At 33.7% G+C, this 22,929-nt stretch overlaps 1 protein-coding gene across 23 annotated transcripts in view; it reads left to right on the forward strand.

Moving 5' to 3' along the window:
- The window catches only part of CCDC91 (coiled-coil domain containing 91), a 422,422-nt gene that overhangs the window by 132,870 nt on the left and 266,623 nt on the right, over positions 1-22,929 (forward strand). For 15 of the 23 annotated variants that reach the window (XM_082352205.1, XM_082352200.1, XM_082352203.1 and 12 more), the window contains 3 exons: positions 7,596-7,756; positions 8,677-8,880; positions 9,639-9,743. In XM_082352205.1, the coding sequence (XP_082208331.1) occupies positions 7,596-7,756; positions 8,677-8,880; positions 9,639-9,743 (470 nt within the window). Of the gene's footprint in view, positions 1-6,612; positions 6,702-7,595; positions 7,757-8,676; positions 8,881-9,638; positions 9,744-22,929 lie in introns of all 23 variants that reach the window. The other 8 variants (XM_082352212.1, XM_082352191.1, XM_082352211.1 and 5 more) reach the window with 1 other exon arrangement.

Raw genomic sequence — 22,929 nt, forward strand, 5'->3', positions numbered from 1 at the left:
AGATGAAGAACTGCCATTCAGTGTACTTTTAGTTAGCTTTATAGCTCTAAAGGAACATATAGCTCTAAAGGAACCTTGTATCCTCTAAGTCTTAGAAAACCAAGGGTTTCACCTTTGAAATGAAGCAAATTGTGTCTGTACACTTGCTTAAGACTAAAAGCAAGCAAAGAAACAAAATTTTGTAGATTTCTACTTCTTAAAAAGCGTTGGCTAAATTTTTATGGAAATTTGGTGCTGTTGGGTATGCTTGATCTTCTGAATTTAAAGATTTTGGGCATAGACTGACACCAGTCAACTTTTAATAGACCAAAGAATACTGTAGCAGTTTGAAACATTAAAAATTGTAACTCCTCTTCTAGATGAGAAGATAATTATATTTTACATATTGGAATTTGTAATTTTCATTATTAAGCTTAAAAGTTCCCAATGTTAAACAAACATGTATAAACATGTATACCATCTTTATTACTAAATTATATTTAGGATATGTATATGTGGACAATATTTATGAATGTGAATTTTTTTTTTAGGGTGAGTTACTGTTATTGGATAGTGTGACTTCTAGCATAGAGAAAAACTTTAGAGGCTTAACTGAAAAATCTAGTTTCCATTTAGAGGGTAATACATTTATATGTTCTCTTTTCTTTCACAGCACTACTTATTCGTTTTCTCATTTTATTTTTAAAATAGGATGTGAATTATAATATGTTCAGTGAACCTTTATATTATCAAATTTTAAAAAATTCCTGAAAATTTCACTAATGTCTCATAAGTTGAAAGTACATGTAAATTCCAGACATTTTAGGTTCAACTTTCCTTATGTCTGGAATAAGTTTTGTTATGATTAAGGCTTGTACCTCCAAATCTAATATTTACTGGTCTGTTGCAGATTCTTGACATCTTTTCACAAAAGCATCATTTCTTTGAGTACACTGGTTGGTCCCTATTAGTCTTTAGTTTGGATTAGACTTTTTTCCTCTCTTATTTACCCAGAGCAGATTTTGATCAGTGGGATAGTATAGCTCATGGGGTTTGAGTACTACAACCAGGAAGGGCAATGAAACAAGAGGTCTTCAGAATTATATTTTTAAGCATGTGTAATTATTTTTTTGTTATATTTAAAAATTTGCCTCATGAATCTACTATTTAACTTAGGAACTAGAACATGACCAACTCTAATAATCCTCTTCTGTCCTATCCCTGTGTTTTCCCCCAGAGGGAACCTCTGGCTTAAATTTTTGTAATAGCTTCCTTGCTTTTGTAAAAAAAAAATTTGTTGTATATGTGTGTGTATATATATATATATCTAAAGAGTCTTGCTTGTTTATGTGCCTTATAAAAATGGGTTAATACTGTGCAACCACACCTGCAGTTTTCTTTTTTTCACCCAAATTTATGTTTTCAGGACTTACCCGTGTTGTTGCATATACATATATTTCTTTTACTTACACTGACATAAAGTATTCTAATTTATTAATTAGAATATTATTAATATTCCCACAGCTCATTTAATCATTTGACTGTCAGCAGGTATTCAGCTGTTGTCACTTATTTGCTGTTATGGACAGTCCTGCTAGGAGTATTCTTATACATGTTTTCAGTGATACCAAGTCTGTATTCAGCAGTTTTGCATAGGGGAGACTTTTGTTGAGACAAGCTATTTTCCCCCTCATGAGTGATTTCTTTTCTATTTTCTATTTTTCTTTTTTGCTCATTCCTCTTGACTTTTTATTTTGATTTACACAAAAGCTACAAGAAATAGACAAATAATTCCTATGTACCCTTCATCCACTTTCTTCAAATGTTAACATTTTATAATGTTTGCTTTATCTTTATTCTTTCCCTCCTCCTCATTCTCTCCTTTTTTCTTCCCTTTCCTCTTCTGCTTCTCATTATTTATTTAGTGTTCTTTTTGTTCTTTTGCTGAGGCAATATAGCCAAAATACTGTGTTCCAAAGTAACCTAGGTTGGTTCTTGCCCTTCACCTTCCACCCCCATTCCTTAGTTAATGTGATTATATTATTTATTTGAAATATGGTTCAATTGCTGTTCTACGTATTCCATTTTAGGATTCGATTCTCCTATTCCCATGCCTCTTGATTTTATTTTATTGAGTATGTGAAACATTAATGTGGTTCCAAAGCTCAGAACCATATTACAAAACTACACTCAGAGAAGAGATACTTCCCACAATTCATTTCTTCTGTCTTTCCACTTCATTCTACCTCTCCTCCACCTATCAGTCTCCCTAGTTTTGGCTTCATCCTTCCTATGTTTCCTTTATAACAAACAAGTAGATGCATGCATCTGTGTCTTTTCATGTATCTAAGGGCTATTTGTATATTTTCTTTTTGGTGAATTGTCTGTTCACATTTTTTGCCCGTTATTCTATAGGCATATTTTTCAGTCTTTTTCCCCCCAAGTTTTAAATGTTCTTTATATATTAGGACTATTAGTCCTTATCTGTGATATATATTAACGTATCTTTTTTTTTTAGTTTGTCAGTTGTTTTTTGATTTTATTTAAGATAATTTTTGACAGACAAAATGTTTTTATGTATTCTGTAGTCAGATTTGTCAGTCTTTTCTTTTACTGTGTCTGGAATTGAGTCATAGTTAGAAAGGCGTTTCTTATACCCAAGATAATGTACTTACATGATCTCATATTTTTGTTTAGTACTTATATGGTCTTGTTTTTTAATCCAGTTGTAGCTTTTTTTTGGTTTGTTATTAATGTGAGATATGAGTCTAATTTCAGATCTTTCCAAATGGCTAATCAGTTGTTAAGGTACTGTTTATTAACAAGCCCATCTTTGCCTCAGTAATTTGAAATACCACTTTTGTCATATACTTAAGTTTCAGGTATACATGGCTCTACTTCTGGACTTCCTGGTATACTCTTCTGATCTGTTTATTGCTGCACCAAATAAATACACTGTTTTAATTATAAAGGGTTTATTGTTTGTTTTAACATAATTTATTACAGTATATCTTAATAAGGTTAGTAGTATGTTTTACTATAGTTTAGTTTATTTGAATAAGAGGGGTGAGTATCCTTCTTATACTTTTTCTTTTTTACGTTTTTGCATTTTACTTTTTCCATGTGATATTTAATGTCCATTTGTCTAGCTCCATTATAAAAAAAGCTTATTTACTTTTATTGGGATTTTATTATGCCTATAAATTAACTAAGGGAGGATTGGCATTTTTATGATGTTTAGTTGCCCTATCCAATTACAAGGGTCTTTACCTTTGTTCAGGTCTACCATTGAGTCTTTCAGAAATGTTTTAAAGGTTTCCTCATATTTCTTGCTAAATTTATTCTTAAGTATTTTATCTTCTTTGTTGCTATGGAAAATAATATTTTTGCTACCATCATATCTTCTAAATAGTTATTGTTTTTACATATGAATGCTATTGATTTCTGTTCATTAAGTTAATATCCTGCTACTTTACTGAATGTGTTTATTGTTTGAGTTAGTAGGAACATGAGGTGTAGTTTTCCTCCTTTTCTTATTTTTACTCTTCCATTTAATTTCTCTTGCCTAACCACATTGCTTTAGTGAGTGCAGTGTTGAGTGATATGGAGATAGTAGGCATCCTTATCTTATTCCTGATCTTAGAGGAAACACCTATAGAAATTAATTAACATTAATTAACATGCTGACTTTAGGACTGAGGTCTATATGTTTTATCTTAAGAAAGTATGCATCAATTTCTATTTTTCTGAGTTTTTTTTTCTTTAACAGATACAGGTGTTTGATTTTTATCAAAAGCATTTTCAGTCTTAGAGCTAGTTATGCTGTTTTTCTCTTTAAGTCTATTAATATGGAATGTTATATTAATGAATTCCCTAATAGTAAGCCAACCTTGCATTCCTGGAACAAATCTGACTCATTCATTGCATATCATTTTCTCAATATGGTGTTAGATTTTGTTTACTAACATTTTATTTAGAACTTTTACCTAATTATTTTTAAGCAATACTCTAAAAATCTTTAGTTGTTCTGTTTTTGTATTGTCTTTATCAGGCTTAGCTATCAATGTTATGTTCATGTTATGTAATGCTAATGAAGTTTCCCTTCATTTTCAATGCTCTGTAATAATTTTAGAGCATTGGGATTATTCATTTTTTGAATTTTTGTTAGAAATCCTCTTGAAATGCCTTATCTATAGGGTAGTTGCCTCATAATTTTATTTTTTCCCCAAGGAAGTTATATATTTTTAAAGAATATTTTAACTTTAATCCAATCAACTTTTATAAACTATGTTTCTGTGGAGCATTGCCCATTTTATCTAGATTTTTCAAACCTATTTACTTAGACTTCTGTAGAGGATTTATGATTTTAAAAAATTCTTCTGTTTTAATTATTATGTTACCCTTATCACTTAATTTATCTATTTGTACTTTTCTCCTTTTATTGTTAATAAATTAACTAACGTTTTATTTGATTTTCTTAGAAATTCAGGATTTTGATTAATTAGATCTGCTTTTTTTCCCTTAATCTTTGACATCTGCATTATCTTTACTATTTTTTTAATGTGCTTTTAAAGTTTTCTGTGTTATTCGTATTTTAGTTTATGAGATGGAAATTTAAATCATTTTTTAAATTGATTGAAGTGTTCAAGGATCTAGATTTTTTTTTCTAAACTGCTTTAAATGTATCCCATAGATATGTAATGTTTTCATTATTATTTCTTAGAAATCTGTAATATCTTGACAGTGGAAAAGTAAAATTGTATTGTGGTTGGATGGGTAACGGAGTAGGTGAAAAGATTCCTGGAAAAGTTTGTTGGTATTATTTCACCACTTTCAGAAGAGAAAACTGTGGCTTAGAGGGGTTTGTGTAATTTGCTGCATAACAAGTAAGTTGTTATTGTTCAAATTTGAATCCATTTCTGATTCCACAGCTATGGCTTTTACTTAGGCAGTAATACTGTGAGGTCACAGAGGTACTGAACAGTATGGCATAATCAGGGAACAGTAAGTAGCACAATGTGACTGGAGTGAAGTTGGCACTTGGTGGTATCATTTCTGGCTTGGACAAATAGTTCATTGAGATACCGTTAACATGAAGCAAAGCAGGTTTATGTAAGATGATGGGTAAGTCTGATGAATGTACTAGACAGCTAAATGGACTGTCTGGTAGTTAGGTGAGCATATGGATCTGGAGGTCTGTAGAGTGGTTTGTGCTAGAAATGTGAATTTTGGTGTCATTAGCTTATAGGTGATAATTTAAATAATGGGTTCTGAAAGTGGTAAGAATAATGTGAACACTGAGAAGATCAGAGGGTGTAGGAAACAATGAAATTAAAGAATGAGTGGAAAAGAGCCTGAAAAGGAAACAAGAAAAAAAAAGTTAAAATGTTAGGAGGAATTTAGGATATAGTGGCTTATAGGTGCCAAGGGAAGAGTTTCAAGGAAAAGGGAGAGTCATTAGTATTATGCGCTCTGGAGAACTAAAGGAAGATAAAATAAGAAGTGTTCATTTGACTTAATAATACCTGAAAGGAAAATTAATATCATAAAAATTGGGTCTAGTGGCATGATGAGGGTTGGGTGAGGAAGAAGCAGATGGAGGCAAGAAATTTGGTTATGAAGGGAAAGTATGATAGTGGTAACTAGTGGGAAGTGTGAGGGTGAGGGTGCCTCCTCCCATCCCTACTTTCCTCCCTCAACCTCTCCTTTTTCCTTCCCCTTATTTATCTCTTTCCTTTCCTTTCTCTTTCTCTCCCTTCCTTCCTTTATTCTAGCCTCTTTCCCTCTTTCTTTTCCTAATATGGCATACTTGAACATGTAATGTTACAGAATGAGAATTTAACTCATGACAACATGACATCTTGTCTTAGATTATGGCTATAAATGTGAATAACATAAAGAGATGTTAAAATGTTCAGGTGGTGGATCAGAATGATATTTTTAAGAGTTTCTTGAACATAGGATCATAGTCGCACATACCCTTTATGCCTGGAAGTAAAACATACTTGTCCAACAAATCTTAACAATCTCTGAAATAATGATGAAAATAATTTCAGCACAATGCTAAAAGCTTTACATATTTTAGTCATTTAAAACCTCATCAGCACCTCTGTGCCAGTTTTACAGATGAGGAAACTGAAGGAAGTTAAGTAAACTTGCCAGATCTTGTACACTTGCTTTGGCAATATGATTTCAGAGTCTGTGCTCTTAATCATAAGGCTGTATTCCTCTTCACTATACTATAGTACTTATTTTCATTCCTTTAAAAATTAATTAGTAATATTTTTGGTATAATTGTAATTTAGAATTAGAAGTTAGAATATTTTGACATTTTAGGGAAATCTGTTAGCACATAGAATAGTGAAGGTTAGCAAAAATTTCTGAAAAAGATATATAAAGTACAAACATGGGTTGAAATTCCAGTTTTCTGTATTTTAGTTAAGATAGTGAAATGCTTGTGGGAGAAGCTACAATACCTTATCCAGTATGGCACATAGTATTTGAAAAACACAATACTGCTACACAGTGAAAGTGTACATAAGATAATTAAATAATCCTATATGGTACCAATAAAAAATTGATACATTCCTTAGTTTGTTAATACCTAATGACCTTATAAATGTCTTTCTTCAGGGAAAAATGCAATTTCCATTGTGAGCTGCCTTCCAGAATTTATGGTAGAACTTCGCTGACATTGCTACTGATGCCAATGTGGAATAAAGGTCTTTATAATTTAGAAAGTCAAAACGTATAAATGAATTACTGTTAAAAATGATTTAGTTACTCTTCTTAAACTTTAAAACACACAATATAAATGCATTTGAATTTTTAGAAAGAACGTTTGAAAATAAAGTAATATAATCTGTTTATTTTGCCATCATCAATATTTTTGTCTTATTTCATGTTTGGAATTGGCTTTCCTTTCGTGACCTTTGTATTTGAACCCTCATCACAATCTAATAATATTTTGTTGTGAAACTAATTACAGAGTTGCATTTCAACATTATTTGTCTGTGGAAACAAACTAAAATTGACTTTAACATGAAAAATCTTTTGCTGTTGTAAAAGAAGAAATTAACACAGAGACAGTGGATTAGCTATTTTAACGTCATTGTTCTTCCCCTTAGCTCGCTTTATTGTAATAAGTAATTCATTTGACTTGCCTCCTGGGTCATAGGGTCACTGAGTACATGGATGCATGTTCTGCTCATTGCTGTCTCCTCAGTACCTAGTGCCTGTGTTTGGCACTGGTAGGCATGCTAGTGCTTTTTCTTAACTAACTGAATAGGTAAATAATATATTTGAATAATTTCTCTGAGTTGCAAATGCACCCCTTATGCTAATGTGTTAGTATGTAGACATTAAGACATTATTAAGTTGTTTTGTTTGCTTAGGTCTCACATGGAAATTTCCTGTTCAATTTAGAAACACTAGTTTTAGATCTCAGTAAAAATCCCTGAAAAATAGTCATAGAATCCTCATTTTCTATCTCATTGCTTTTGCTTTCCTTACCCCTTTTTCTTTCCCTCCCTCTACTCTCTTTCTTCCCTTCAACCTGTTCTTTATTTTCCCTTTAATGATCCTTTTTTTGTTTTGTTTTGTTTGTTTTCCTTTAGTATCTGGAGTCCATCTTTCTCCAGCCTCTCCTGAGATTGTATTGGACCATGACCACACTTCTCCTTCGGTTGGCTGCCTCTCTTCTGAGCCCATCATTTCATCACCAGAGAATACACATGCAGACAACAGCATTGTCAGTCAAACTTTTCCTAAAGCACAGGTAAAGACAAGCATATTTTTATAGGAACTTTGCCTACTTAAAAAAATTGCATACTGATTTAATTGAAGCTCTCCTGATTTCCTTTTTTTTTTTTCTCCTGTAGATACTCTAACTTTGAGGTTAATATCTAGAATTCTAAAAACTGAATAATATGTTTGTTTTGTGGCACAATTGTAAGGTATTTAAGTAGTGTTAGTTACCAAAACACGGTTTGAAAGCCAAATATGTTTTATTAAAGTTGACTTAGTTTTGCATTGCAGATCGTGAACTTCAAAAAGGAAAATAATTACAAAAAAACTATTTCTCTTTTCAGGGAAGCTTACCATATGTTTTCAAGTATTAGAGTATTCATTTCAATTTTAGAGTAAAACCAAAAACACAGTGGTCATAGCGTTTATTCATTCAAATATTTATCAATTCAGGCCTTGTGCTAGATGCTGGAGTTATTCCAGATTTCCAAAGTGCTGTATACAATCTTGAGTCACCCGTTATCTTTACTAGAAAGTGATGATCAATTAGTGGTTATTGATAAATCTTAAAATCTGATTTATAACTTAGTATATAAACAAATTCTGAGTGTGTGTGTAAATTTAAGAACTGGTATCAGATATGTCTATACTTATTATACACTCTCAAGAAAAAGTTTTAAGTTTTTAGTGCTTTGCTTGGAAAATAATAAATGCTTTAAACTCTGAAGTTTACAGAAAATTTTGTTTCTTATTGCGAAGATTAGGTTGTTGTAACAGTTTGTGGTTTTCTGTTGATTTACTTAAAGGGTGAAATAATTTCAGAACCTTTGCTACAACTTAATTTCCAAATGTGGTTTCTGGTGCCCTTTGGATGTTTTCCTTCTTGGTGCAGTGTAAACTTTCCCCTCTTGTGTTTGTTTGTTTTTTTGTTTTTTTTTTAATGTGGTTTAGATTCAGCAATCAACACACACTCATCTGGATATCTCACTTTTTCCGTTGGGTTTAACTGAGGAGAAAAGTAATGGAACAATTGCTCTTGTGGATGATTCTGAGGATGCTGGAGCCAATGTATCAAACATACAGCTTCAGCAGAAAATTTCAAGTCTGGAGATGAAACTCAAAGTCTCTGAAGAAGAAAAACAGAGAATTAAAAAGGTATATTTGCATTTGCCTAAAAAATAAATGTTTGAATTGCATATACTGGAAATATGGTATAATCCCAACTTCTGATTAAAAATTCAGCAGTGGAAAAGCTATTATGCTCTTTGGCTGTAGGTTTAAATCAGTCATACAAGCTTATCACTTACGAAAGTCTTTGATAAGAAATTTCTAGTTTTAAAGGTGTACTTTTAAAAATATGAACGTCTTTTACTAGATTTTTTTTTTCCACTAATGAATGCTTTCCTTCTGGTTTATTTTTATTTACTTTGAAAGCAGGTAGTATTGTATTTCTTATGTAGGTTAGAAGATTTGTAATATTCATTTGTCCCTATGAGAAGTCAGACATGATGGGATATTTGACAAGATTACTTAGACATACAGCTATTTTAGTAAATTATTTATGTGTTCTCATTTCTGTTTCCTACAAATATCTCTATAAAAAGACCTTAGCAAACTTATAGAAAGTATAGGTAGAGGTAGAGTGTTGTTTACAATTAGTTTAGATGCTTTTATTTATTTATTAGCATGAATAATTTTAGTGTTATAGCAGTGTTAGTGTTATATCAGTGTTTGATATTGGTCTGGGAATGAGAGTGAAGCATACGTTTTATAATATTGTTGGACTTTGAAAACCATACTTCCGGTGGGTTCTTTCCTTACCAAATATTTTCTAATATGTTCATTGAAAAAACTGAATATATTTTATGCCTTTAAATATTACAAAATTTATGCTTGGATTTTTTTTCTTTTAGGATGTGGAATCATTGATGGAAAAACATAGTGTCTTGGAAAAAGATTTCCTTAAAGAAAAAGAGCAAGAGGCCATTTCTTTTCAAGATAGATACAAAGAACTTCAGGTAAAAACAGTGAATTATAAATTTAATATGTAGGCCTTTTGATGAAGCATGTAATATAACTTCAAAAAGTGCTCCATGAATGCTTTATGAATGAAGCAGCAGATACTTGCTTAAATATGTAAAATACTGACTAACATGTATGCAATTAATGATAAATGCCATTTTGAACAGTACGAATCTCTGAGAAGCCATGCAGGTTAGCTGTATGAGACTCAGTCTGGCGAAAAATATTCTGTTTCTGATGATTTTCTCAATTTGGAAATTAGACATTCCAATTTTTCTTATTGTGATTGCATTTGGAAAGAGCTTAGAATCGTATAAACACCAAACTGAGATATTTAACCTTTTTCACAAATTGTTTGTAATCAACATCTCCTCGTCTTCTCCTCAAATTTCCTTAACAAACTTGTTTCTTCTGCAGTCTTCCCCATCCCAGGAAATAGCAGTTCTGTCTTTCTAGTTGCTAAAGCTGAAACCCACACTTATTCCTTTTTGTGCTTATCCCATGTCTGTTCCTTAAGCAAAACCTGTTGGCTCTACCTCCAAAATATCCAGGTTTCGACTGTTTGTCATTATGGTCACTGCTGCCAACCTATTCTAGGCCATCCTTATTTCTGCCTTGGAATACTGAAGTATCTTCTATTCTAATCTTTTTGCTTCTGTCATTGCCCACTTACAGACCATTCTCCACATGGCAGCCACTGTGATCTGTTTAATAGTTAAAGCTACTCATGTCATTTCTCTGCTTGGAAACCTTCAATGGCTTCTCACCTCACCCAAACTAAAAGTCAAGTAAGTCCTTAAAATGGTTTGCAAGGCCCTCCATTTTTTTGTGTCCCTTCTCCCTGTCTTTTCCCTGACTCTTTCTCTTCAATAGTTTTGCTTTATCCCTTTGTCTAGAGCACTCGTCCCTCAATTTTCTGCATTGTTTACTTTTTTATATCATTCAGGTCTCCGTGCAAATATCACCTTATCAAGGGAGACCTTTCCAAACAATGCTGATATCCCCTACCAGCCTTCCCATATTCTGCTTTATTTTTCTCCATAGCACTTTTTACATCTGACAAACTATGTATTTACTTGTTTATTTGCCTAGATCATTTTAATAGTCTCCTAAGTGGCCTTCTAGCTTCTCCCCGTGCTCTTCTCCCTTAATGAGTCTTTATTTCAGCAGGTGGAGCAGTGTTCTTTAAAAATGTGAGTCAAATCATTTCCCAACCTCAATTATCATTCTCCTTTCAGTGTAAATCTTCTGGCTTCTCCAACTTTTCCAGTTCGCCCCCAGCTATTTACTTACACTGAATTCCTAATAAGGTCCAGGTGAATGTGTGAGTCTGTTACTGAGGGCATTCCTTGCCTGTTGGAGTGGTGAGTGGAGGGAAACAGTTTGTGATTCATTCAGTTTCTCTGACTGGAATGCTCTTCCTGCAGATATCTGCATGGCTTTGTTTAAAAAATGTAAAACTTGAAAACAAAGAAAAGGGTGAACAGTATGTTCTTTCAGTGTCCTATGAGGGCATTACTTACTAGACCTACTCAAGGATTATTTAAAAGAATGTAGTACTCACTGTGAATGTGACTCACTGTTTACTATTGATTAAAAGTCTCAGTTGTATTGACATGACACGTTAATTAATTTTTTTCACAGAAGAGGTGCAAATAATATCTCTCTGTTAGAATTTCAAAGAATAGTGTTTATTGCCCTGTAGGACATTCATTAGACATTATCTCCAACTAGCAGTCTTGCTTGGTCTAACACTCTGTTATTTAAATTTTCTATTCGTATGCCTATTCAAATAAATGCTCTTTGAACCAGTCTTAACATCTGATTCCTTCTGTTAACATAAATGATTCTTTTATTAATAAAGAGTAGTATAAGTCTTTGATGTGTTTCATTTATATTTATATGAGTCACATTTTAACTTTTTGAAAATTATACTTTTTAACAACTCTCAGTGAACCCTAGTTTCCTTTAGAAAGTTGCTCAAATGCTACCTTCTCGTGGAAGCTTTCTTTGACTGTGCTATAGAAAATAAGAACCTGTGTACATGCTCAACATTCCCTAGCCCCCTTTCTTTGCTTTTTTTCCCCCCTCCTCAGAGCAATTGTTATTTATTTTGATTTGATTATTTGTTCTTTTACCCTCACCAGAGTGTAAGCTCCATGGGACTGGGAACTTTCCAGTGCCTAGAGCAATACTTGGCATGTAATGTGGGCTCAATTAATACTCTTGAATGAATGAATGAATTCACTAATATAATGCACCCTGCTGCCCAAGGGCTAATTACATTGTGTACAGCCACATTTATAGCCCCATACTTGGAATTAGGGTGCTTATTGGAAGGTTTAGTACTGATTACTGGAACTTTGTGTTTTCTTCTCTCTGCATTGAGTGACTTATTCTGGGCCCGTTAGTGAGACAGATACCTTTGCAAATTCAGTTTCTCAATCTGTTAATGGGAACAATAACATACCTGAGAGACCATCTAACACCTGGTATACAACACTTTGAGCTTTCCATAGTGAAAACCAATATAAACGCCTAGTGACATTATCATTGTTGTTTTATTGCTTTTACTATTAATAGTGGTAATCTAAGAGTAACAACTTGAGTCTTCAAAACTAATATTCAGTTTAAAAATACTTTCCTTTTTCTGGAAACAGTACGTCTCAATAAAACATTTTTTAGGTGATTTTACTTCAGTACCAAAAAGGACCTCTCTCCTTTTTATACTATGTGGAAAAAAGAGTAAACTAACTTAGGGACTATTTTATCATCTTGGCTAAATAAGTGATAGAACAGTGTACTAGGAGGTCTTATAGCCAAATTGAACTCCAAGGCAGGCACACTGTTTAGTTTCTATGTCCCTGCTGGGTGAGGGTAGAAGTCTGGGTTTAGCCTTTTGGACTTTGCTCATAGAGCTGGAGATGGGATCATATTTTTTTCTCCGTGGGGTTTGGCTCTCATAGAGCACTTATTATCTACCAGTTATCTGTTCTGCTAGGTTGCCCCTTTTGTGGACCTTTGGGTGGAGAGGGATAGCTTTTCTTGGGGCTGTTTGTGTTTGTGCCCATTGGCATTTCCTGGTTGCTGGTCATTCCAGTACCCAGTTTGGGATATAGGAGGCTAAAAGAAAACTCACAAAATTTGCTGCTGTGTCATTCCTTGGTTCCTCAAGTCCCCAGGTGGTCTGCTTTCTTGTCCCCCTTTGCAGTCTTCTTACATTTGTTTTAAAGGTAATGTCCAGGTCTTTTAGCTGTACTTCTTGAGAAAAATAGGGAGAAGTGCATCTATTTCATCTTAGTCTAGAAGTGAAATAAAAAGGAACATTTTAAATTTTAAATATTCTTTATTGAAGCTACAGCAGAAAATTAATTCAACCTTAAAATACATTAATTTAGAGCAGGTATTTTGAGTAAAGTTTTTAAGGAAAACAGCTTAAGTAATCAACTCATAGAGTCCTTGTAGATAGAGGAGGGGAAAATAAAAATATGCATAACTCAGTTTGTGAGATAATCCATAAATCTCTATATCTGCTTTATACTTACCAAGTTTGTGCATAAATAGGTATATGTGTTAGACTTTCTGGAAATGTATTTTTAATAAATATATTTAAATTGTATTGTACTTGATCATTAAGAATTTAGAAAATCTTGACCTTCACTGTTTGACCTACTTTATGTAATTTGTTTCTTTCTGGGAATATAGCCTTTTTTAAAAACTGGTACAAAGTTGGTTCTATCTAATGATTTCTTAGGAATAGGAGATGTGATTAAATTTGTGAGTATCAAAGGAGGCCACTCTATGCTAAATATATGTAGGATGAAATTTTAGCAAAAGTGAGTTTTTAAATCATGAAAATATATATTAAATTTCTTGCTTGAATTATGGTCTGCAAGTCATCCTCAGATATTTGAAAGTCAATATATTTATCATGTATTTTCTGTAGATGATGGCAATCCACATTTATTTTATATTAAGGCATATATAGCATACAGGTCTTCTAAATATTTGTGGAGCTTAATGAAATAGAAAAAGTTTTCTTTTCTGCTATATTTTTGATGACAGGGATAATATATTGGTGCCTGCCTCTCTGTGGTATCCTAAATAAAGCAAAATATCCAGGAGTACAAAAGATAGTCCTGATAAGACTGGGTTAAATTGACTGAGAAGCCTTTCTCTCTAAAAAATGTTAGAATGCTTGTATATTTATAAGAATAATAGGTTTATTGTAGAAAAGGTGGACAATACAGAGAAAAAAAAAGCAAACAAAATTCATACCTATTCATCACCATGAAAAATCCAAGTATTTTCACGTGATATCAAAATATAGTGCTCGAATTTTCAATTTTGTAAAGAAATCTGCCTCCGCTTAGACCAGTGTTGGGTGTGCCTTTGTCAAGATTTTAGTCTGACACGAGATGGAGTAATTAATAAATGGAATGTTTGTAAAACCCTTAAAACTTTTTTTAAAGAGCAACATTAACTATTACAGAGAATTCTAACAGTGTGGTTTTATGTGATACGGTCTAATTACCAGGTTAGGTGGAGGGGTGTGAATGTGCCCATAACAAGGAATACCGTGAACTCTGCAGTACAGTGGGGGTGTGCACTTCCTCTCCTTTCCTGTGCTATCCAGGGTGTGAGCCTAAGCAGAGGAAGAAAAGTGAATCATGCTCCATGTGTCAGTGGTAGCTATTTAAAGGACTTTTCATGAAACATGAATAGAGAGCTCATCTTAGTACAACTTGGGTTCCAATCTCTTTTGTCTTTTGTCTCTGACTCTCATAGCAAGTACGTCCACACCTGTGATGAGCACTGAAGAGACTTGGAAGCTTCTCAGACTGTGCATTTCATACTGTGACCACATTTTAACAAGTTTAATTAATAGATGCAGCTGATTGTTAAATTATCATCTCTGATAGTTGTTGGTATTGGTAGCTATGGCTAGTTTTGGGAATTTCCTGTACAGCTTTTTAAAGGTTGGGTCTGTGCTTCCAAATGCCATTTCCTATTGAAATGTCTCTTAGTTAGAGTATGTTGATTATTCAGTTTGAGAATTTAATTTTAAAAAAGTGATGTAAAAACACAGTGTTTCAGAGGACTTTAAATTCATCTCATAAATGGATTTATCCTGCTTCAGAGTATTATCTGTGTTCTGCTGCTGATTTCAAAGGTTACATTACGTCATTTTGAATAGATACTATTCTCAATATTTTTCTGTACTGTTTTAAAGTGAATACTAGTCAGGTGTTGGAAAGTTGGGCCCTTAGCCAGAGACTACTGTAGTAATTATGCTTTATGGCATTAGAGCAATGGCTTGATACCTTGAGCATTTAACTTGATAACCTGGTATGTGAGGAATTAACCAGTTCTGCATAGGTAACCCAAAATGTAGTTGAAGTCCTACTTAGTAGTAGAAAATACTGAAAGAAATACAAATTACGCATAGCTTGAAGATATCCTGTTTATTCACCTATCTTTAAAAATGATTATCCGTATTCTGAAAAAGGGGGAAAAATGAAAGGAAAATAAAGATTTTATGTTTTGGTTTCAAAACTTCAATGGAAGAAGTCACTGTAGATGTGGTGGAAGTAGCAAGAGAAGTAGAATTAGAAGAAGAGCCTGAAGATGTGACTGAATTGTTGCAGTCTCATAATAAAACTTGAAGGGATGAGGTGTTGCTTCTTTTGGTTTAGCAAAAGAAAGTGGTTTCTTGAGATGGAATCTGCTCCTGGTGAAGATGCTGTGAAGACTGTTTAATGACAGCGGGTTTAGAATGTTACATAAACTGAGTTGGTAAAGTAACAGCAGGGTTTGAGAGGATTGACTCCAATTTTGGAAGATGTTCTACTGTGGGTCAAATGCTATCAAACAGCATTGCATGCTACAGAGAAATCATTTGTGAAAGGAAGAGTCAGTCGTTGTGGAATACCTCACTGCTACTTTATTTCAAGAAACTGCCACGGCCGCCCCAGCCTCAGCAAGCACCACCCTGATCAGTCAGCAGCCATCAACACTGAGGCAAGAGCCTCCACCAGCCAAAAGATTAGGACTCACTGAAGACTCAGATGATGGCTAGTATTGTGGGTTTGGAATCAAACCCACAGTATCTCTGAGGCATGCCTGTATACAAATGGTAGTGTACTAAATAAATGCACTTCTGTTATTTATTTAAAAAATTCACCCCCCCTTCCTTTTTGAAGCATATTTCTTGGAGGCCCTTCCATAGTGGTTCATTAAGAGATTCCTTATTCTTTTTTCTTTTTATGGGTATCTAAATGTATTATTCCATTTTCTTTTATTATAAAGTATTGCTTAATTTCATCTACTCTTCTTTTAATTTCTTATTCTTTAAAGTCAAATAATTTTACTGTAATACGTCCTGGTATTGGTCATTCTAGGTTGATTTCCCTAGATTTCCAATGTGTCCTTTAATATACATATATAGTTTCAATTCCTCCTTCTAAATGCCAAGTTTTTATTAATTATAAATTTAATACTTGTTTTATTTTCTTACTATGTTTTATTCGTTCTGGTGAGTCTTATTATGTGTGTATTGGTTACTCTTTGTCTTCCGTATTACCCTTTATTCTTGAATACTTTTCATCTTTCTTCATTTCTTTTTGATCTAAAATGTGTTTCCTCTCTTATTCCAGTTCTCTCAAGGTATTTTCAGTTTAGCTTATTTAATGTTATGTTCTTTTTAGTTTAGTGATCATTTCTGAAATGATTTATTCTGTTATAATTTTTTTCTGAAATTTCTCGCATTTCTGAGTCTTTCTAATTATGATTCATATTGTTCTGTAATCTACTTTATCATTTTCATAATGTCTTTTAACTCACTTTGAAATACAAAGGTAGAATTTAAAACTTCTTTTTAAAATATATATTTCTGCTGTGCTTTTATTTTATGTAGGGCTGTCATTACTGTTCCATCTATCTATCTATCTATATAAAACATTGCATAGCATTTGACATAATTTTCTGTTATTTGTTTTTATATGAAATTAGTTTTCTTGATCTTTTTACCTGGAGGAGTGATTTAAGGCAGTTTTTTTCCCCTTCATGATTGTATAGTGCTCTAATGTTTTTGTCGGATTAAAAGGATGTGGCAACATTTGTAGATTTTCTGACTCTGTTCCCTTCTTTCACTTTGACTTGATCTTCTTTTCCTTCCTTGTTTTGTTGTCTCTGGCTTGGTCAATTTGGACTCTGTTCTCAGCTTTTTCTCCTCAATGTGAGGCTTTCTCTTGAAAGTATTTAGAGTTTATTGGACCCAGTGTATCCTGGGCTATTGATATCTTACTGAGGACCACTTGTACTTATTGGAATGTTAGGCTCCTCTGTCTTACTTGCTGTCCTCATATTGGCCTGCTGACCTCTCTGGTGAGTATCTGTTAGCTATTTTGGAGTTCTCGTGTCTGTCTGATATCCTGTTGCTTTCATCTTTCCTCTTGCCCAGATTCTGATGCCGTGCAGGTCTTGAGACTGTTCTTGGTTTATTTTTACTTGCTTAAATTCTGGCATTCACAGAGATACTGTGACATCTATTTTTGTGATAGATAATGAGTATGAGCTTTTGGTCCTACTTTTTTAGGTGCTCTATGTGTTTTTGTGAGGGAATTTTGAGAGATCTGAAAACTGTGCCATCATTACTGCCATATTCCCAGTATTCTCTCACTGTTAATTGTTATTAAAGGGAATTATCTGGGATAGCAAAGGTTAAACATATGCTTTCCCCAAGGATATTTACCTCTTTATGGAATTAGTACTAGATTGTAGGGAGTTGTAGGTCTCAATATTGCTTAATAAAATTTGAGAGTAAAGACCGTGTCATTCATTTTTACATACTATTGCCTGGTACTTGTAGGTGCCTGTGAGAATTGTTGAAATGAAGAAGAAAATGTCTAGAGAAAAAAAAAAAAAACTACTTGGGAAAACTACTACTTTATTCTTTGTTTTCATCTTCAGTTATATAGAAAGTCAGTTATATTACTTTTTCCTGATTGTCACTGAATTTCACATACTTCATTCCATTTTTTCAAGGGAAGTAAAAAACTTTAAACAACTAATTTGAGGAGGAGGGTGTTTACAAGAGTATCTAAATGGCTACTACTCATTTGATTTTTTTGTCTTACAACATATAACTTGTATTAGTACCTTTTTACCTGTATCTGTAGATACAGATCACCAACATCATGATTGATGTTCCTAATAAGGACCTTAAGTCATTCCCTCCCCCCTGCAAAATATTAATTATCTTGAGAGTAAACACTTAAGTTTTATACTATTTCTCCTCGTTCATTATCTTTATTCCCTAACTTAGGTGTTATAACCTTTCCCTAACTTAGGAGTTAGCAGTTTTTTCTTTTAAATGAGGATCATTCTTAGCAAATAAGAATGATATACTTTTCCAAAATGAAAACAGCTTAAACTCTTGTTTATAAAAACACTAGATTTTTGGATACAATTTAAACAATAACAATACTATAAACATTTTAGGAAAGCAACCCCCCCCCCATTTTATCATCCAAATATGCAGTTTTTAGAAAAACAAAAACATTTTTTTAGTTCTACCAGTGGGAAAAATGTATACTTTAACAATTGGATTATTTGTTCCTAAGTAACAGTAGTAATGAGAAAACTGACCGTTCAGTTTCAAAGAATGCCAAAATTGGGGACATTATTGAGAATTGACAATGTAGGTATACCTTTTGGAAATTTCATGCTGGTTCATATTCTGAAGGTATTATATGATTTTTATCATTCCTGTTCTAATAATTCAGAAAATTAAGTTGTTCTTTTATTTATCGAAACTAAATTGAATAATTTTGAAGTCATTAGAAGAATACCATCTTCAGTTCTACAGGCTAATTGACCATTGTGAAAATGTTTTTCCTCCCTTATACGATAACAGAAATTTAAAATGTTTGCTAGTACCTTCACAAACTTAAGATAACATAGATTTTTAAAGACACATCATCAATTTGATAATAGATTTTTTTTTTTTAAACATCTTTATTGAAGTATAATTGCCTTACAATGGTGTGTTAGCTTCTGCTTTATAACAAAGTGAATCAGTTATACACATACAATATGTTCCCATATCTCTTCCCTCTTGCATCTCCCTCCCTCCCACCCTCCCCATCCCACCCCTGTAGGTGGTCACAAAGCACTGAGCTGATCTCCCTGTGCTATGGGGCTGCTTCCCACTAGCTATCTATTTTACATTTGGTAGTGTATATATGTCCATGACACTCTCTTACCCTGTCACATCTCACCCCACCCCCTCCCCATATCCTCAAGTCCATTCTCTAGTAGGTCTGTGTCTTTATTCCCGTCTTGCCACTAGGTTCTTCATGGCCTTTTTTTTTTTTTTCCTTAGATTCCTTATATATGTGTTAGCATACTGTATTTGTTTTTCTCTTTCTGACTTACTTCACTCTGTATGACAGACTCTAACTCCATCCACCTCATTACAAATACCTCCATTTCATTTCTTTTTATGGCCGAGTAATATTCCATTGTATATATGTGCCACATCTTCTTCATCCATTCATCTGTCGATGGACATTTAGGTTGCTTCCATGTCCTGGCTATTGTAAATAGAGCTGCAATGAACATTTTGGTACATGACTCTTTTTGACCTATGGTTTTCTCAGGGTATATGCCCAGTAGTGGGATTGCTGGGTCGTATGGTAGTTCTATTTGTAGTTTTTTAAGGAACCTCCATACTGTTCTCCATAGTGGCTGTATCAATTTACATTCCCACCAACAGTGCAAGAGTGTTCCCTTTCCTCCACACCCTCTCCAGCATTTATGGTTTCTAGATTTTTTGATGATGGCCATTCTGACCGGTGTGAGATGATATCTCATTGTAGTTTTGATTTGCATTTCTCTAATGATTAATGATGTTGAGCATTCTTTCATGTATCTGTAGGCCATCTGTATATCTTCTTTGGAGAAATGTCTATTTAGGTCTTCTGCCCATTTTTGGATTGGGTTGTTCGTTTTTTTGTTATTGAGCTGCATGAGCTGCTTGTAAATCTTGGAGATTAATCCTTTGTCAGTTACTTCATTTGCAAATATTTTCTCCCATTCTGAAGGTTGTCTTTTGGTCTTGTTTATGGTTTCCTTTGCTGTGCAAAAGCTTTTAAGTTTCATTAGGTCCCATTTGTTTATTTGTGTTATTTCCATTTCTCTAGGAGCTGGGTCAAAAAGAATCTTGCTGTGATGTATGTCATAGAGTGTTCTGCCTATGTTTTCCTCTAAGAGTTTGATAGTGTCTGCCCTTACACTTAGGTCTTTAATCCATTTTGAGTTTATTTTTGTGCATGGTGTCAGGGAGTGTTCTAATTTCATACTTTTACATGTACCTGTCCAATTTTCCCAGCACCACTTATTGAAGAGGCTGTCTTTTCTCCACTGTATATGCTTGCCTCCTTTATCGAAGATAAGGTGACCATATGTGTGTGGGTTTATCTCTGGGCTTTCTATCCTGTTCCATTGATCTATATTTCTGTTTTTGTGCCAGTACCAAACTGTCTTGATTACTGAAGCTTTGTAATATAGTCTGAAGTCAGGGAGCCTGATTCCCCCAGCTCCATTTTTCGTTCTCCAGATTGCTTTGGCTATTCGGGGTCTTTTGTGTTTCCATACAAATTGTGAAATTTTTTGTTCTAGTTCTGTGATAAATGCCAGTGGTAGTTTGATAGGGATTGCATTGAATCTGTAGATTGCTTTGGGTAGTAGAGTCATTTTCACAATGTTGATTCTTCCAATCCAGGAACATGGTATATCTCTCCATCTATTTGTATCATCTTTAATTTCTTTCATCAGTGTCTTATAATTTTCTGCATACAGGTCTTTTGTCTCCTTAGGTAGGTTTATTCCTAGATATTTTATTCTTTTTGTTGCAATGGTAAACGGGAGTGTTTTCTTAATTTCACTTTCAGATTTTTCGTCATTAGTGTATAGAAATGCAAGAGATTTCTGTGCGTTAATTTTGTATCCTGCTACTTTACCAAATTCATTGATTAGCTCTAGGAGTTTTCTGGTAGCATCTTTAGGATTCTCTATGTATAGTATCATGTCATCTGCAAACAGTGACAGCTTTACTTCTTCTTTTCCGATTTGGATTCCTTTTATTTCTTTGTCTTCTCTGATTGCTGTGGCTAACACTTCCAAAACTATGTTGAATAATAGTGGTGAGAGTGGGCAACCTTGTCTTGTTCCTGATCTTAGTGGAAATGGTATCAGTTTTTCACCATTGAGGACAATGTTGGCTGTGGGTTTGTCATATATGGCCTTTATTATGTTGAGGAAAGTTCCCTCTATGCCTACTTTCTGCAGGGCTTTTATCATAAATGGGTGTTGAATTTTGTCGAAAGCTTTCTCTGCATCTATTGAGATGATCATATGGTTTTTCTCCTTCAATTTGTTAATATGGTGTATCACATTGATTGATTTGCGTATATTGAAGAATGCTTGCATTCCTGGGATAAACCCCACTTGATCATGGTGTATGATCCTTTTAATGTGCTGTTGGATTCTGTTTGTTAGTATTTTGTTGAGGATTTTTGCATCTATGTTCATCAGTGATATTGGCCTGTAGTTTTCTTTCTTTGTGACATCTTTGTCTGGTTTTGGTATCAGAGTGATGGTGGCCTCGTAGAATGAGTTTGGGAGTGTTCCTCCCTCTGCAATATTTTGGAAGAGTTTGAGAAGGATAGGTGTTAGCTCTTCTCTAAATGTTTGATAGAATTCGCCTGTGAAGCCATCTGGTCCTGGGCTTTTGTTTGTTGGAAGGTTTTTAATCACAGTTTCAATTTCAGTGCTTGTGAATGGTCTGTTCATATTTTCTATTTCTTCCTGGTTCAGTCTCGGCAGTTTGTGCTTTTCTAAGAATCTGTCCATTTCTTCCAGGTTGTCCATTTTATTGGCATAGAGTTGCTTGTAGTAATCTCTCATGATCTTTTGTATTTCTGCAGTGTCAGTGGTTACTTCTCCTTTTTCATTTCTAATTCTATTGATCTGAGTCTTCTCCTTTTTTCTCTTGATGAGTCTGGCTAATGGTTTATCAATTTTGTTTATCTTCTCAAAGAACCAGCTTTTAGTTTTATTGATTTTTGCTATTGTTTTCATCATTTCTTTTTCATTTATTTCTGACCTGATCTTTATAATTTCTTTCCTTCTGCTGGCTTTGGGGTTTTTTTGTTCTTCTTTCTCTAATTGCTCTAGGTGCAAGGTTAGGTTGTTTATTCGAGATGTTTCCTGTTTCTTGAGGTAGGCTTGTATTGCTATAAACTTCCCTCTTAGCACTGCTTTTGCTGCGTCCCATAGGTTTTGGGTCGTCGTATCTCCATTGTCATTTGTTTCTAGGTATTTTTTGATTTCCCCTTTGATTTCTTCAGTGATCACTTCGTTATTAAGTAATGTATTGTGTAGCCTCCATGTGTTTGTATTTTTTACAGATCTTTTCCTGTAATTGATATCTAGTCTCATAGCGTTGTGGTCGGAAAAGATACTTGATACGATTTCAATTTTCTTAAATTTACCAAGGCTTGATTTGTGACCCAAGATATGATCTATCCTGGAGAATGTTCCATGAGCACTTGAGAAAAATGTGTATTCTGTTGTTTTTGGGTGGAATGTCCTATAAATATCAATTAAGTCCATATTGTTTAATGTATCATTTAAAGCTTGTGTTTCCTTATTTATTTTCGTTTTGGATGATCTGTCCATTGGTGAAAGTGGGGTGTTAAAGTCCCCTACTATGATTGTGTTGCTGTCGATTTCCCCTTTTATGGCTGTTAGTATTTGCCTTATGTATTGAGGTGCTCCTATGTTGGGTGCATAAATATTTACAATTGTTATACCTTCCTCTTGGATCGATCCCTTGATCATTATATAGTGTCCTTCTTTGTTTCTTGTAATAGTCTTTATTTTAAAGTCTATTTTGTCTGATATGAGAATTGCTACTCCAGCTTTCTTTTGATTTCCATTTGCATGGAATATCTTTTTCCATCCCCTGATTTTCAGTCTATATGCGTCCCTAGGTCTGAAGTGGGTCTCTTGTAGACAGCATATATATGGGTCTTGTTTTTGTTTCCATTCAGCCAGCCTGTGTCTTTTGGTGGGAGCATTTAATCCATTTACATTCAAGGTAATTATCGATATGTA

Source organism: Balaenoptera borealis (assembly GCF_965194805.1).
Source record: "Balaenoptera borealis genome assembly, chromosome: 13".
Classification (NCBI taxonomy): Eukaryota; Metazoa; Chordata; class Mammalia; order Artiodactyla; family Balaenopteridae; genus Balaenoptera; species Balaenoptera borealis.